The sequence below is a fragment of the Anolis carolinensis genome, chromosome 4, assembly GCF_035594765.1.
Source record: "Anolis carolinensis isolate JA03-04 chromosome 4, rAnoCar3.1.pri, whole genome shotgun sequence".
NCBI lineage: Eukaryota > Metazoa > Chordata > Lepidosauria > Squamata > Dactyloidae > Anolis > Anolis carolinensis.
Window position 1 is genome coordinate 165,860,739 of NC_085844.1, and position 18,524 is coordinate 165,879,262.

The 18,524-nt window shown below is 39.5% G+C and overlaps 1 protein-coding gene across 5 annotated transcripts in view; it reads left to right on the forward strand.

Annotated features, from left to right (window-relative positions):
• The window catches only part of negr1 (neuronal growth regulator 1), a 695,685-nt gene that overhangs the window by 450,597 nt on the left and 226,564 nt on the right, over positions 1 to 18,524 (forward strand). For all 5 annotated transcript variants that reach the window (XM_062978156.1, XM_062978157.1, XM_062978155.1 and 2 more), the window contains exon 3: positions 3,037 to 3,162. In XM_062978156.1, coding sequence (XP_062834226.1) covers positions 3,037 to 3,162 — 126 coding nt within the window. The remainder of the gene's footprint in view (positions 1 to 3,036; positions 3,163 to 18,524) is intronic.

Sequence of the window (18,524 nt, forward strand, 5' to 3'; positions counted from 1 at the left end):
GATTCTGAACCTTTATTCTTAATGGGCTCTTCTTTATGCAAGGTGGTGGTGGGGGGACAGTACCAGAGCATGAGTACTGAACCAAGTAGACATACTTTTAAAACAGTATCCCTGAAGGAGAAACTGTTAAAGGTGTTTAATACAAAGCACCCTCAATCTATCTGCAAAGATTAATTTCTTCTTTAAGGTTATCATAACACACAAAATTCCTTACAGAGGTGTGACATCTTGCTACAAAGAAAAAAACATATTGGTTTCTCAGTGCATGGAAATGCAAGGACTAGTGATCTGGGTTTCTGAATCATGCTTTGAAATTAGGACCTGGATCAAATTGAGTCACAACCAGTCTAAACGAAAATAAGACCTGATTACAATGTGGGTTCCAGGTGAATAAAGGTTTCTATAGCCCAAGGTTTGGTGCTCACTGCTGAGGAATGAGATTAAAAAAATTAGGGAAAAGTAATGCAGAAGCATTGTGGATGTCACATAGCAACTAAATGTGTTAGGAATTATTTTGTTAAAGGAATGTGTTTTCAGGAAAGGTGAAAAAAGAATGAGAGAAGCAGCCTGCTGAAGAAAAGATGACGGCAAAGCTGTTCAGGTTCAAGGAGTTTCCCTACTGATTTATCAAACAGAACTGACATTTGGGTTCCTAACAAACAGAAACTTTTCTAAATTGGTCCCCATAGGAAGCACTCTTACAGACAATGGCCAGAACATAGAATAATTGGTAGGAGAGATTCCATTACAAAGAAAGCTTCAGAGCTCTGTCTGCAAATCACTTGAAACAGCATAATCCCAGTAAAATAAACGGTCAATTTTAACAAGGAGACCACAAAGAACAATTTTTAAAAACCATTATGACCAGGACCTTGTTGGTAGTGATATCTTTTTTCCAATATGTTCCCTTTATGAAATCTAAAGTGTGAGCTTCTTTGACTATTCAAGAAACAATGTAACTCTTCGTTACAGCAACAGTTCTCTGGATAAAATACTGTAGCTTATGCACTTTACTGTATCATGTAATGTGCAGGTGTATATATTTGGATATAAATTATCTGAATTAGTGCTGAGATTCCTTTGATTTCATGGCTGTGCAGCACAGCTTTAGAAGCTAGACTCATGCTTGTAGCAAACTGTTGATATTAGATGACCAACCATGGAATAATGAGACTAGTCACAGTTGGGTTGAACAAGAACCAGTTTATAAATATGAGCAAAACCTTTGGTCTGCCTCAAGAGTAGTCTCATTCCTCCCCTCCCAAGTCCTAGGAGCTGTTGAGGCCAATTTAGACCTGAACCCCTAACAAAAAGTGAGCACCAAATTCTTAATCTTTCTCCCAACTATTTGGCAGAAACAAAGGGCCAGCATCTGCTTAGTTTCTTTCCTACACAATGCCAGCCAATAAGACACTTAATCCCTATTTCAAATCTCCCAACAAGATCAAATTGCCTTCAACTGAGAAATTAATTGCCATCAACCCTGTAGAGCTCTTAGAAGTGAAAAATAATGGGCCCATCTACACTATCCTAAAACCCGGGAATAACTAGTTTATTCTAATCCAGTTCCTCCTTGGTTGCTGTCCCCACCACGATGCACACCCCAGGCTTTCCGGGGGGGCATCCAGCTATCCCCCAGCCACCCCTTTTCCCCTCAAAAACTTACCTAAGAGGCCTGCCAGCAGTTCAGGCCCCTCCAGAGAGTACTCCTGCTCCTTCAGACTCCACGAACCCAAAGAACTGGGAATGGTTATGGGAATTGGCCCCCAGAACTGCAGAAGTCAATCTCCACAGGGTCCTCACCTAGAAAGATCCAGACCTTAGCTCAAGGTCCAGATCTTGCTATGTGTATTATTAATGTCGAGCAAACCAGGAAATCCCAGGACCTCATCATACTGGTGCCCCCCCTTCTATTTTGTTCCGTTTTTCTGACAATCACAGGCAAAATGGAGGGGGTGTGGGGTGCCTTGCAACGACCTGCCCTCCCTCCTTCCGCAATCACATGGGGCATCAGAGCAAGTGCGGCAATACACGTTGTGTTGCCACGTTGCCATTTCCCCTATCAAACCGGGGAAAGGCCAAAAACCCGGGTAGTTCCATCAGAGCTACCCAAAAGACGCATGACTAACTGTGGTTGACAAGGAAGCTCTTTGCAACATTTCCTCACCACTTCAGCCATCAATGGGGTGGGGCCATGGTCTGTGTCATGTGATGGTGTTCAGCAAGATCTCTGGCTGAAGAGGAGTTACTAAAGAAACTGTAGAGGACACACATCTTGAAAGTAGATCTCTAGCATCTGATGCATTGAATAGACTGATGACATAAGTTATTGCAAATGCTATCTGTTTCATTTCCCATGTTTTGAATAAAAGGTCTGTTGAAATATGTTGAACTGCTCTATTTTTTCGTGATATAGGAACCTAAATCTATTTTTCTTGTTATTTGTAATACTGGCACTGAATCTTCTGTTAAAATACCCTGCAATCATTCTCCTTTGTTAACACGAGAAGCATTTGTGGATCAAAAAGAATTCAGCTAGCAGGCATTATTCCTCAACATATGAAAGATTTATACAGACGCAAAATGAGACTAAGCATGTAGGCACTCAACCCATTCTAGTCATGTTACTCTGTCCTATGTATAATCTTGTGCAGTCCTGGCATGCCATGAGAGATGTATGCATACACATAATATCTGCAATCCAAATTGTATCACAACTGCTCAAAAGTAATTCCCATTGAGTTTGATAGGACTTATTCTCAAATAAGTATGCCCAATATTACAGGCTGAAAAGTAAATATCAATGATGTATATGTGCCAATTGAAATTCTGGCAAATGCTGCTTTGTGAGGATATTTGCCTGTTAAAACTAGACACAGAAACTTTATTTTTGTCAGTGCAATTGTGGGACAAATCAATTCTGGAATGAATACAAAGTGATGGGACAATATATCTCTGATGATATCTCTAACCTAATTTGGTGAAGTGATTCTGGATTAAGGAAATTTTCAACTGTTTCCCATTCTTTCATTCCAGTTTCTCCAAAGATAAGTCATATCTCAAACGACATTGTGGTGAATGAAGGAAGCAACGTCACACTGGCTTGCTTGGCTACAGGAAAACCAGACCCTTCCATCTCATGGAGGCATATCTCTCCATCAGGTATGTACTAACCCTAATCTGATTCATAACCTTTTCTTCCTTAAGACATACACAATTTTATATGAAAGGATAGCAAAATTCCAGATTCCAATGTGATATTGCTAGGTATAAATCTGAATTTCTTTTTACATCAGTCTAATTGAAACATTTAATAACTTGAAATAATGACTAAGTCCATTAGTCTGCCATATCACTTAATGATTTTTATTTTAGGATTACTATTTTGTTTCAAGTATTAGATTTCAGGTCTGAACATTTTTTTCTGTCACAATTCATGTTTTGTCTGTAGAAAGCTGAAGTCAGCAAATGGCAGAGTAAAGATTAGGCCCGTTTCCAAATATTTGTACCCCAAACAAGGGAAATGAATTGCCTCTACCCAGCCCATCTCTGTACAAATGCCTTTTTTCTCCAAAACATTGAAAGCTATATGGATGTCGGTGGTGGAGCTGCAACCTAGGTTGCCTGAAAGTAATGCTAATCAGCACTTTGCTTTACAGAGAAGGGCTTGAAAGAATTACTAATAGTGACCTTTAAAGGAGCAACAATTAAACCTTTTTAAGTGACCACCAAGGGAGTAGAAAAATCAGTTACATCATAAAGGTGGTCTTTAACTAAATGTCAAACAAAATTGTGTTGGAAACCATGGGGAGTCTTTCAAAGTGGGAGCCTAGGACTTGAGTCCACCTTATGGCAACAGAGGACCTTAAGTATCATTGTTAAAATGACATTAGCAGAACCATACCACTACTTCGCAGTGCAACTTCAACACACAGAGGAATATGGGATTTTTCTTCCTCACTGAACTTCTGGAAAAAAACCAAGGCTTTTGTAGATATAAGTCCATTAAGACTGCAATTGCATTCTAACCACACTTTAGGCATAAATGCCTGGGTATTATCAGTGGAAATGAATACAAGTTAAAACACTTATTAGTGTCGAAAGGAGCTGAACCAATAAAGGTGAAGCATTGATTCCAATAGTAAGGGAAAGCAAACAGTTATCTGAAATTTATAACTGTTGGGAATGAGTTTGAAAATAATTTCATACAACTTCTCATGTATATTGAAAGAGGACAACAAGTAAGAGGTATTTATTCAGCTTCTAAGTTCAAGGTATTTTGTTGAATCTAAAAGTACATCTACACTGTGGAATTAAGGCAGTCTGAAAACACTTTTAATGCCATGGTTCAGTTATAAGGAATCTTGGGAGCTCTAGGTTTACACGGGTTTTTGTTTTGTTTTTTGTTTTGTTTTTTGCCTTGTCTGCTGAAGTGTTCCAGTGCCTCGTCAAAGTACAAGCTCCAGCATTCCATAGCATTGGGCCATGGCAATTAAGGTGATGTCAAACTGTATTAATCTACAGTCCAGATGCACACTGAGTATTCAAACATCAGCCATAAGTAGTGCAAACCCCCCCCCCCCCCCAAGAATACACACTCCATAGAACTAAAACATGGCATTTGTGGTCAGTTCCCTGTGCCAGAGCAGCACTCTCTATTGGATTTTTGCTGTAATCTGTGAGCCAAGGTGCACCTTACATTAAATGCTTAACAAGTACCTGTTCCTCTACATTTTTACATATAATGACTATAGGGGATTCTAATACATTATATTACATTGCATTACATTACCAGTGTGGTAGGTGTTTACTTTTCCCCCAGTCACATTTTGTCTAATCTTTAGCCCCTACTGTTTGATGAGGAAAGCATATCTATTGGCATAAGGTTTGCCCGGCTAACCCTATGATAGGGTTGCCATTAGTTAGAAATGACTTGAAAGTACATAACAGCAAGAATAGATTGTCTCATTGCTGTAGACATGTGGATCCATAGAACTCTTCATCTACATTTTTATGTTAGCTGGAATAAATGACAACTGGAAATAGAATTATCCATTTGCATGTCCTTCAATAATCAGCTTCTGTGGACCTCAATAAATATAGACTTATTTCACCATGAAATGCTGGTAGATCTCAGTTAGATTGCCATGGAGTATCAACCAGCTATGCTCATTATGTTGATTTCAAGCTTAAGCAAAAATGTGAAAAAGTACTGAGCCCCCTATTACAGAAGTAGGGAAATTATTATATGGAAGTGTACTGTTTAATAGAAATGGTAGATGCAATATATTCCATGCTGTATTTCATAGTATTTGTATAGCTTTAGTTTCCTTGAGTATTGGTGTAAAAATGCCATATCCATAGGGTCCACATATTCAACCCACCATGGTTTAAAAATAGGAGGAGGGATCCAAAAAGCAAACTTTGATTTTATTGTGTGCTGAGCATACAATATTTGCATACTCTACTGTAGCCCCTCACCATTTCATAGATCTTCAGGTTCTCCCCAGCACTAATTTGAGGTGATTTTATATTTTATTTTATATTAGGGACACCATTTTACTACACCATTGTATATAGTGGGAATTGAGCTTTCATGGATTTTGTCATTGACGGGGTGAGGATGTGTGTCCTGCAATCAAATCTGAGTAGATATCAAGGGACCACTTCAAATGTTTAACGTAATCATCATAAAATGTAGTAGTAGCAGCAGCACTAGTAAGGATGGTAGTAAACCACTTTCAAGATACCTGTAACAGTATGCACACACATTTACACACACAGAAGAATATACACAATAGGACTCCTTGATAGTCTGATTTGGTTATATTGCTGGTTGACCTGCTGGCATGGAGGAAACTAGACTCATACCAAGTAATTTACAAAGAGATTGTTTATATGGATCATAAAACATTCCATGGGGAAGAAAAACATTGGTAAAGAAACTAGGCAAGAGCACAACACTCTTATCTGATTCACTTCTTATGGCAGGTAATAACATTAGTACACTTTACTGATAAATGTGCAGGATTTTTGTTTTTTGTTTTTTGGTTATGCAGCAGATATTTGCGTTCACAGCATGACAAAGTAAGATTTACTAGTACTTTGTGTCTTTCTTCAGTTTTTACCTGTAATTCAATGCAGAATTCATATACAGTAGAGTCTCACTTATCCAACATAAACGGGCCGGCAGAATGTTGGATAAATGAATATGTTGGATAATAAGGAGGCATTAAGGAAAAGCCTATTAAACATCAAATTAGGTTATGATTTTACAAATTAAGCACCAAAACATCATGTTATACAACAAATTTGACAGAAAAAGTAGTTCAATACGCAGTAATGCTATGTAGTAATTACTGTATTTACGAATTTAGCACCAAAATATCATGATGTATTGAAAACATTGACTACAAAAATGTGTTGGATAATCCAGAATGTTGGATAAGCAAGTGTTGGATAAGTGAGACTCTACTGTAATTATAAATAAGGTTGCTTTGTAATAGGACTCATGCTTTGCATTCACAAGATTTTGGGCTTAGATTTCTGCAAGCCCCTTTGCAGGACATCAGTGACTTCATCACAAACAATTTCCACCCTACCCCATGCCATTTCAAATCACTTCTAAAACAGTTCCCTGTTTCACAGAGCCCATCAAATGACACAAACAAACTTCCACCTGCCGTCCGTGATGCCTCGTCAGGGAACTATTTTAGAAGTGTTTAGAAATTTAGGGGACGGGGAGAAATCATCTTCTGAGCTCATGATTCAAGTGGAAACAGGAGAAAGCAGGGGGATGGGATCTGTCAAATTTTCCTGTGTTGAATCACTTCAGTTAGATGAGGAAATGAGTATTCCTACGTGTGGTCTCCTACCAAGCACTAACATTTCTCTCCCAAAATCCTGCTTCATGAGCCTGTCATGGTAATTGTTTTAAATTAATTTAATCATTAGGAATACCTCAATTTCAAAAATGTCATCATTTTGCTTTTCCTTATTTTTTCTTCATAGTAATCTAGGCTTTTGAAACTGTACTATTCCTAGCTTTTTAACTTTGTCCCCCCCCCTTTTTTTTACCAACTACAGTAAGTTCTGGTGCTTCTGTGATTGAGAGTAAGGAGATTGGGAAGGAAAGTAGAGATACCCAGAGAATGGGTGTCTGCATTAAGAATGATGCCTTCTGTCTCCTCTATGGATGGTTGAGCTAGAGGCAGGAGGAAGTGATACCACACAAAGAAGATGATTCTACATGCAAACAATATAATTTTCCCCACATTCCCCCTTTTTCCAGTTCCATTTGATGAAGTCCCAGGATGAATTCCTTGAAATCTGTGTTTCTTAAAATATGAAAAACAGGACAGGTTTTACAAAAGGTGTAGCTAGAATAATGCACCATTTGTGAGGGTCTCTATTAGCTTTCTTTCTACCCACCGTTAGAACCAACACAAAGTGTTTTTACTTTACACAATGATATCCATATCCTTCCACTTTAATAATCCTGATACCATCCTATGGGAACCTAGGAAAAAAGACTGGAACGGGTTGAAACTCCAGCTACATGCGGTTTTGTTGGGCAACATTACTATTTGCTACAGAAAAACCAGCAAAGGTTAAGAACAAAAATGTTCCATAACAGAAGTATTGCACAAAATCAGCAGTGATGCAAAATAAATAACCATGTGGTTTTGTTGAATAATATTTTTGTTGTGCAATATAGCAGGTTACTACATTTTTAAAAGATCTTGCACAAAACAAACATGTGATTACCTGTGAATGCAGGTTTCAGTCTAGGTTGTATAGTTCTCTAAAAGAGCTCTGGAAAACTACCATTTTCTGAGGAAGCAGCAGTTTTCTATCATTGCAGACAGGGGATGGTGGACAATTCCCAAGTTTCCTGAAGCTATGGGGTGAGTATTACATCATTCTTCTCTACATCTGTTGGAACTTTGAGATATTGAGATTTACCACCCCTATGGTAAGGTACTTACTTCAGGGGTATTCACCAGAATTCTTTGTTATAGGAGTCTTAAGTATCTCGCTTATAAATCCTCAGATTCAATGTGATGGAATCATGATGATTAAAGTGATATGTAGTAGCTACATTCTCACAATTTTTCTTTCTGTAATGCTTCACATTAATATTTTTGACACAATCATATGCATGTTTAGTCAGAAATAAATTCTACTGGGTTCAAGAAAGCTTTTGGTACATCTACACTATAGAATAAATGCAGCTTGTTTGGCACTCTTTTCACTGCCATGACTCAATACGACGAAATCCTGGGATTTGGTGAAGAACCGGCAATCTTAGGCAGATAAGACAAAAGACCTTTTAAAACTACAGCTCCCATGATTGCATAGCATTGAGCTGTACACAACATTTTTTCCACTTCCTGAAGGGGTTAAGCAAGTTTAGCCTTGCATTTAGAAAAATTGTGGATGCTCTAGAGTCTGGGAGTGGCAGTGCAGGGAAAAGGGGACAAATCATTCTCTTTTGCTGCCATTTCCACTCCCAGATCTCTCACCTTTTTCTTCCTGTTCTTGTGGGTGCCTATACTGGTGTCATTATGGGGTGCCCATGACACCCAGGAACTCTCATGGAGGTCTTTGCTCATCTGGGATTGGCAATGGCAACACAGGTGGTCCAATGAGGCTGATTAGGTTTTATCCCAGCTGGACTGTGTGGATGACCTGTCACCACAGTTCAGGATGGTGTATGTGGCTGTCTCTGGGACCAATCTGGAGCATTTCTGGCCCCAAATTAATTGGCCAGTGTACATGAGGCCCAAATAACACTATCATCAACAATCTTCCTCAGGCCTTTCAGACCCAGGTCTGTGGCTTCTCTGATTAAATTTAACCATCTACAATGTGACTTTCCTCATTTTCTACTGCCTTCCACCTTACCTAGCATTTTCATATTTTCTAGGGAGATATATCTTCTGATATGGATAAAGTACATCAGTCACAGTTTATTCATCTTGTAGTGTATCCATAGTGTAGAATTTATTTGACCTGATTTTTACTGCCAAGACTCAATGCTATGGAATCATGGGGGTTGTAGTTTTGCAAGGTCTTATGCCTTCTTTTGCCAAACTGTATCCTTCACCTTCTATGATTTCACAACATTGAGACATGACAGTTAAAGTGGTATCAAACTGCATTAATTCTATAGTGTAGATCAGTGGTTCTCAACCTTTGGGTCCCCATACGTTTTGGCCTCCAACTCCCAGAAATCCTAACAGCTGGAAGTTGTAGGCCAAAACACCTGGTGACCCATAGGTTGAGAACCACTGGTGTAGATGCTCCCTTAGTCCCATGTTCATGTACAGTTGTGAAGCTGAACAGAGAAGAAAGCTGATAGGAAGAAAATCAACTCACTTGAGATGTAGTGCTGGAGAAGAGTTCTGAGGATACTATGGCCTGCTAAAAAGACAAATGAAAGGGTCCTAGGGAAAATAAACCTGAGGCCTACAACAGTAAAGTACCAATTTAAGTGGAAACTGTGCTAGATTTAGAGATCAAAGATCAAAATCAATATGTAGCAGGATAAACAAAGGAGGGGCAGTGCAGAGAAAGCCAGGATGCTGTAGTGGTTTGAATGTTGAACTAATGTGAAGGTTCGATTCCTTACTCAGTCATGGAAACCCACTAGGTTACCTTGGGCAGGTCACATGTAACCTCAGAAAACCCTGTCCTAGGTTTTAGGGTTGCCATAAACTGGAAATGACTTAAAGGCACACAACAACAGTGGAGAACTTGTCAACAGAATGATTTGGCCTAAGACAATAAGAATGTTTGTCATAAAACAGTAACTTGCAACTTTTCTAAATCCAATATCCACTTATTCCAAACATCTGTTGACTTTCTAGCTACTACTCAAATTAACATGAAGCACTCTATAGGGTAGAATATTAATTGTTTTCAAAGTTGTTGAATGAGATGCAAAATTCCATAATTCTGAGTACAAATTATACGATGCAACTTAATTTGTGGAGAGGAAAAACTCTTGATAGACAACTTCTGCTTGGCAGAGATTGGTACTTTTTAATAGAGAAAAACTGATAGTCTAATATGAATGAAAATAAACTGTAAAGTTTTTTTTTAACTTAGTACATAAATTAGCATGCAGTTTTAATGGGGCATGTTTAACTTGCAGTCATTATGTAAATTCATTCATTATTATAAATATTCATTATCTAAAGCTATTATGTAAATCCACCAAATCTACACATTTAGTGTAACACTGGAAGGAACATGGAGCAGAAGCTTGTAATCTGAAAATCTTATATTGTTGAAATGTCATCTGAATAAATTGCAGGTATTAGTTATTTTGTTCTGACATTTAAGAGCAAAGTGCAACATCAATAGCCGAAGAATGAAACTGGAATCTTAAAGAATTTGGGGTTGTCTGAAATATAATACTGCCTTCCAACACTTGTATGCTCAGCATGCTTATTATAGTTTCCATTTTAACAAGCGGGAACTAGAAATGTTAGTCAGAGGATAAAAGGTTCAGTGTTCCCCAACCTTTCTCAAAGCTGCCAAGGAACAAAGCTCTGCCATTTCATTTCAGGACTTGCTTATGCATTACCTCTGTTACACAGCTATGTATTGAAAGGGCCTGCATGCGTGAAAGCTCAGCATTGTTAGTGCTATGATTTGTAAGGTCAGTGTTTTATTCTTCTGTTCCATACCTATGAGTTACCTTTTGGAGCTTGTAGAAATGTTCCAAATGTCCAGTTCTACTTATCATGATCATATTCTATTATTTGATACACAATGGTGGCAAAAATATTATTGCTAACATAAAGAGGTCATTTCAAGTCATCTTTTGGTTTCAGAAATAATTTGTGGAAGGTCCTGTGATGTTGAATCCATCACTAACCATTCTGGTGATTACAGAGCCTTTCCCTAATGCTGTTCTCCTCTTCTACTAGAAGGAAAGAATGAATCATTCTATATCCATGCTGTGTCCATTTCTCATAAGCTCGTTTTCCTCATGGTAATGTGCATCCATCCTGTGCATAATTTCCCCTAGCATACATCCTGTATACATGGCTTTCCCAAATATACACAATTTACATGCCATTTTTAAGGCAAAGAACTGTTTCATATTTTATATTGGCTGCAGTGTTAGTCCTTCATTGTCAGTAAATCAAACTCAACTAATGCATAAAAATGGTAGAACAGTTGGTTCAGGTATGTTTCTAGGTGAAAGTACATTTGAAGAGAGAAATCAGTGAAAGAAACAAGAAATACAAAGGACCTGTAAAGTGAGCTTGAGGGAAAGATGAGTCAAATAGTATTCAGGCACTAGCCCAGTAAAACCTTGCAACCCAAATTACACTTTTTCTGCTTTGAAAAACTTGATGCTTCATTTGTGTCCTTTGATTTAAGCTCATTTATACATAGCTAATGTGAAGAGGAGACTAAGGTAAATTTCAAAATGCACATCAAATAAGGTTTAATTTCAGAAATCAGTCCAAGTGCTTTCCAGCCAAGAAATATTGACCTGACTCCCTTCAAGGGGCTGGTCACAAAAGGGAAAGGGGCAATACACAATAAATAATTTTAAACACAGGATGTATTATTCATTAAAATATAGATAAGATTAATGTATTAATAATTTAACATGTTAATAAATATGTTTGACAATCCATGTAGACATTAAGTATCAATGACATTAATGACCTCATCAGACAGGCCAAATTTAGTGGCATATGGTGGTTCCACTTCAGTATTGCCACTGAGCCCACCAGCTCCTATCCCATGACGTACATCTACTTCCAGCAGAGCTCCGTAGCAAAACTGAAGAGGATCCAGCATATGGCAGCGACACGGCAACACAGGAGGCTTCCAGTGTTGCATTAGGATCAACGGGGAAAAGCTGGGCAGCGGACACTTCCCCCAGTAGGATAGGGTAAGGGGGAAGCCGGGCGATATGGGGCATAGGGCGACAGGTTCCCCATGCCCCCTGCCCGGCACTGATGGATTCGCCATGATTTGTGACGATTCCGGCAGCAAATGTGATGTGGTCCTAAGAGCAGAAAGAAATCTGCACAGTCTCCACCTCTGAAATATTGTCAACATTGTCCTTCCATTATTTGCTATCAGAAATGTTTGAGGGCTCATCTCTATTGCTTATTTTCAGTGTGTATTGTATGTCTGCTCACCCTTGCAATTTGGAAGGACATTGTTGTTGAAAGATGTCAGTTAGGAGAATGAGCCCATAATGGCTGATGCTAAAAATCATATACAGGAAAATATAAGTGTGTGGTCAAGCTAGAGTTAGGATGCTTGCTGCATATTTTAAAGAGATGAATGCCTGTAACAACTAGAAATAGTTTGTCATTTCCAAACAACAGATTAGGAGGTTTACTTGAGATCTTTCTACACTAAAAAGTGAACATCTCCATTATCTTTAATTAAATAAAATAATTTAAAAAATCAGAGGTAAAACTGTTCCTGGAGGGAGGGGGGAGAGAGGAAGAGGTGACTGTGACTATGTTATAATTTCTTATGAAACAAATACAGATGACACATTGTGGAATGAATGCAGTTTTACACTACTTTTAACTGCCATGGCGCATTGCTATGGAATATTTGGAGTTGAAGTTTATCTAGATATTTAGCTTTTTCTGCCAAAATGTGCTTTTACCACACCAAACTAGAGTTGCATTAATCCTACAGTGTAGATGCACCCAGAGATATACACATCGTGGTGCTTGCTTGGTGCTTGCTCTCATTTATGTGAAGGAAATGAACAGTAAGGTTTTTATTTGATGCTAAATTAGACTGATCATTAATTCGATAGGAAGTTCAGGGGTAGAATCAATGCCTATTACAGGAATTAAGAATCCTCTTTTCAAGGATGCATAAAAAGTAGCTCATTGCTGTTACAACCAGAGCATCTTAGTTCAGGCTTTCCTGGTAGTAATGGAGACATTTTGTAATCCAGTCCATTGCCAAGAGAGAAAAGGTTCATACTTTCACTGTGCATTTAGCAGTGGTTAATAGAGATACCTGGAGGGAAAGATAAGGAGGGGTGTTTGAATTTACGGCAGCTAAGGGCTGCCAAATTAGTTTCTGCTAATAATTCCAGACACTTCCATGATAAAAAATGAAGTAAGTGAGTGAGTTTATGGTAGTTAAAGGCTCTAGTAATTTTTCACATAAATACACGAAGGAAGGCAGGTTCAAGATCTTTATGTGTTTTTGAACATTTGACAATGGTTTACATCTACAAATTTAAAGGTAGTGTTCTTTTTGTACAACAATTGTAAAATAGAAGGAAATGTGCCATAGGTAAAGGTAAAGGTTTCCCCTGACGTTAAGTCCAGTCGTGACCAACTCTGGGGGTTGGTGCTCATCTCCATTTCTAAGCCGAAGAGCCGGCATTGTCCATAGACATCTCCAGGTCATGTGGCCGGCATGACCGCAGGGACCATCGTTACCTTCCCACCGGAGCGGTACCTATTGATCTACTCACATTCGCATGTTTTCGAACTGCTAGGTTGGCAGGAGCTGGGGCTAACAGCAAGCGCTCATTCCGCTCCCCGGATTCGAACCTGTGACCTTTTGGTCCACAAGTTCAGCAGCTCAGTGCTTTAACATACTGAGCCACCAGGGGCCCCATAGGTGCCATAGGTATGTTAAAAAAAAACTTTGATTTCTTCATTGTTTTGTATCAGAAGATCTAGTATATGTTCCAGGGGAGGGAAGGGGGCATATAGTCTAAGAGAACAAAGGAAGTCCCTAGCTATAATGGAATGAGTTACTCTAAATAATTTTTCTTTGGCATAATGCAGGGAAAAGAAAATGGCTGTGCATATTAAGCAGATAAACACCAGAGAGAAAGAGAGAAAGGGGGGACACAAATGAAGTGGGCAGGTTTGTTCTTTGCTGCCCCAGGGAATAGGACCAGGTTATAGGAGGGTACATTTCACTTAAACATTAGAAAGGACTTCTTCTCAGTAAGAGAATTTCAGCAAGGGAACCAATTGCCTAGCGAGATTTTATGAATATTCAGTAAGCAGGTAGTAAACTAGCCCATGTTTTCAGTATTCTTATCTTTAAAGCAGCCTCTAAATGGTGTTGGGACTGCAGATTCTAGCCAATTCAGGTTGCTTCCACAAAGCCATTTAATTCTGAGCAGAAAGTGGATTTAAGAAACCAGTTTGCTCCAGAGTGCCTACACAGGCATCCCAGGAACTGACTGAAAAACAAAAGGCCCCTTCTACACAGCTGTATAAAATCTTGGTTATCTGCTTTGAACTGTATTATATGGCAGTGTAGACTCAGATAATCCACTTCAAAGCAGATAATATGGATTATCTGTCTTGATATTCTGGATTATATGGCAGTGTAGAAGGGCCCAAAGAGAAAATGCTGTAGTATCCTTTCCAGGGAGAAGGTTTTTCACACCAGGGTGTGTTTCACGCCAAGCTGTGTATCCAGGTTTTTTCGCTGACTGCTGCAGCATTAACCTTGTCAATATAAGCACTTCACATTTGGCATTCGGCTTCCAGCAGTGCAGTGTTTATATACAGATGAGCTTCAGCAATTTCCTGGAATTTCCTGGTAAATTCATGTTGGAGCTCACATTAAGTGTATGTTCTGTAGAGACCCTGACCTTGAGCCAGCTTCAAGTCAAAATTTAGTGGCTCTGTAGGATGGCTCTGATCTAACAGTAGAAACGTCTGCCATCGAACACTATCCGGAGTATTGAAGGCATGAAGATAATCAAATTACTAGAACACTGATACCTAGTCATAGGATATTACAAATATTGACAATACCGTTGTCAAAAGCCAAGCCAAGTTCAAAAGCCAAAAGGGCAGTCAAAACTAAGCCAAGCCAGGAGCAAACACTGTTGTCGTCAGGAAGCAGACTGGATTCAGGAGCCAGTGGAAGCCAGAAACGCCAAACTAGAAACGCCAAGTCGGAATCGCCAAGCCAGCAGCAAACGTTGTCGTCGTCAGGAGCCAGACCAGATTCAGGAGCCAGAGGAAGCCAGAAACTCCAAGCCAGAAACGCCAAGTCAGGAACGCCAAAGCAGAAACGAACGCTGTCTTCAGGAGCCAGAGGAAGCCAGGAACGCCAAGCCAGAAACGCCAAGTCAGGAACGCCAAAGCAGAAACGAGTGCTGTCATCAGGAGCCAAACTGGATTCAGGAGCCAGAGGAAGCCAGGAAGGCCAAGCCAAAAATGCCAAGTCAGGAATCAATCCAGATTCAGGAACACAAAGCTGTACAGCCAGGACCCAAGGAGAACAGGCAGCAACAAAGCAATGTCCCAAAAACGACACCTTGCCTTCTGCAAGGGACCTTCACTTTCAACTCCACTTTTAACTTACACTTCGGAGTCCCATGATGATGAGGCCTCCTCCCTGTCATCATTATCCACAGCTGATCTTGATCTCATATGTGAACCTCACCCACCAGCCCTCCAATCACTCCATCTCTGTTCAAGACTTAGATCTCTCCATGTCACTGGTGTACCAGTAGTATGCCAGTCTCCCGATGCACCCTCAGAAACTGGTGCTACACACACATTTACTTGAGTCCAATCTGCAGCCTCTTCCATCCCACTCTCAGACCCGTCATCCCCAGAAAAACCCTCAAATGTTTCATCTTCCATGGGAGCAGTAAGTATATCCCGACTCTTCTTTCTTTCACTTTCCTCATCTGACTCTTGCTCCCGAGTTGACCTCTTAGTTCCTGTACTTTCTGTTAACCCATCATCTTCCAGCATTGATTTCTCTTCACTAGAGAACCCTTCAAACGTTTCATCCTCAGTAGGAGCCATAAGTATTTCCCGAACCCGCTTTACTTGCTGTTCTTCATCAAACACCTGCTTAACATTATCCCTTTTCCTCCTACTAGCAATTTTACCAGTAGTACCAGAACTGCCCCTTGGTGCAACTACCACAAGACGATTGCAATGATATTTTAATATGTATAAATGAAAGTCACTTTCTGTTTTTTTATTGAAAAGCACAGGCAAATATCAGTTTGCGGATTCATATAGCCTCATTCTATAGTAATAGAGCCTCCTGTAAAACACTTTTTAAAATTATTTCCTCAGATATAGGTCTTTAAACACAGCAGTAACTTAATTATGACAGTAGCATTTTTACATTCTTGAGCTGCACCCCCCACCTCATTCCACCAGAATAGCACTGAAAAAGAGTTGCCCAAACTGAGCAGACGGACAAGTTCAAAAATTGTATTGTTTTGAAAGCAAACGTTACAGTACAAAATCCACCATGTTGCTTGCCTGAAATTTGGCAGGGTAAATCCCCTCTGTACACTTACTATGTCTCCAAATTTTATGTTGATGTATACAAAAAGAAAGATCACAATCATTGTTGGTATCCCATTGCATATTATCTACACTGTAAAATCAATGCAGTGTGACTCCACTGTAACTGTTTTAAAACATCTCAGTTTCTCTTTCCTCTTCTCTCTTTCTCCCTTTGTCTCAAATTACTTCTATTGGTGTAAACTCAGTTTAAAATGCAAAAGTAATTAGCACTCAATTAACTCTACAATGGGGAGAAAGAATCCTGCTCCCCCGCCCCCCTAGTTTCAGGTAAAGGCAAATTGTTGCATCCTCTCATGTGTTTTTCCTTATGATGACTTTGTCATCATGCTCACACTCTGATGTTGCTTTGCCCTAAATTTCACGTGTGAAATGTTGGAGAGCATGTCATTGTGAACTGGGTGAAGTCATAGGGAGGAGGGAACAAGCTTGTTTTCTGCTGCCCTGCAGACTAGGATGCAGAACAATGGCTTCAAACTACAGGAAAGGAGATTCCACCTGAAAATCAGGAAGACCTTCCTCATTGTGAGAGCTGTTTGGCAGTGGAACTCTCTCCCCCGGACAGTGGTGGAGGCTCCTTCTTTGGAGGCTTTTAAGCAGAGGCTGGATGGCCATCTGTCGGGGGTGCTTTGAATGCGATTTCCTGCTTCTTGACAGGGGGTTGGACTGGATGGCCAAACCTTCCAACTCTACGATTCTATGATTCTATGATTCTATGGGTGTGCATATGCGACATCTAGTATCCAAAACCTCATTAAGATTCAATTCAGAATGGATTGGCTCTAGATTGATCCAGATTGAATTGATCCAAATCTGAACCACCAAATTGCAGGTAATTGTCCTGTTCCCATTGAAAGTCTCTGTTTCTCTTTCTTATCTTTAAGAAAAGCCTTCTTAAAAGCTGGTCCCACTGAAAGTCTGTGTATCTCTTTCCTGTCTTTAAGGAGAACCCTCTTAAAAACTAAATGACAAGTATATGTTCCGCAGACCCCATAGGTTTATAAGAAATGCTGTAGTTGCAGAATAAATATGTGTAAAAATTTCATTATCTTACAAGGAGGTTGATAAATATAGTAACATAAAATGTCTGCCTTAATGCAAGCCATTTTCAAAAGCAAATGTAAATGGTGCTAGTTATTGTTCTGAAAATACCAAAAAATGAAAATTGATTCTAAACTGGGTAAAATTAAAATATGCTAAACAGCAGAAGTGGTGAAGACACATAGCTGGAAATAACAAAGGATATACTAATACTAGTAAAATGTTTGTAGCACAATATATTTTTACAATATGCTTTGCTTTTGCACTTTTTTGGTGATGTGACCATCTTGTGTTTAAGAGTTAGCTTTCTTACTCTTCAATTCAGCAATAAAAAGCTCTCTCCATATTTGTAGATTGGAGTCTACTAATGGAGAATGTGCACACACACGTGTATGTACCATAACTGAATTCTATCCAATACAATCCCTATTATTTCTGGACAGCGCTAAAGCTCTGAAGATGTATTACACTAATGTATCATCATAGCACTGTCATTCTGACGATATATTAGTGTAATACATCTTCAGAGCACTCAAATGATGGGGCTGTCTAGCAGTTGATTCAATTCAATTACTGGACAAAAAGCATTGCTAGACAACTGAATGGCGAATGAGAGAAAATGCTTCCTGTGATAGCCTTGCAAGTGCAAAAAAATGTCATTCCAAAGCCTGCTACTATGTGCAGTGTTGCTGTCATTTTCTAAATATTGATAATGCATATAGGTGCTACAATGAAATTCCTGTGTGAAGCAGAAGGACTTGTTCATACACACACAAAAAAAGGATTTCTTATCCAAAATGCAAAACTGTCCACATGGGTGGCTAACGGCTGCAGAAAGGCTCATCTTGCTTTGCTTTGCCACCCCACATCTCCCAGCAACTGCAGCTGTTGATCCCATGGGGAGAAGCATGGAGTGCGTGGCGAGAGTGTGGCTCCCATGTTTCAGCAGCAGCGTGCTGGTTCTGCCCTGCTTCACCCACGGAGCCGGCACTACATTATCTGATGGGAGCCGGCCAACTCCATGGGTGACAGGGGATAGATCGACGCATGCTGCTGATTTTAGCCCCATGTGAAGAGATCATGATACAGACACCTTCAGTGTGCACAAACTTTATCTCATGTACAAAATTATTGAAAAATATTGTGTATAAAATTAGC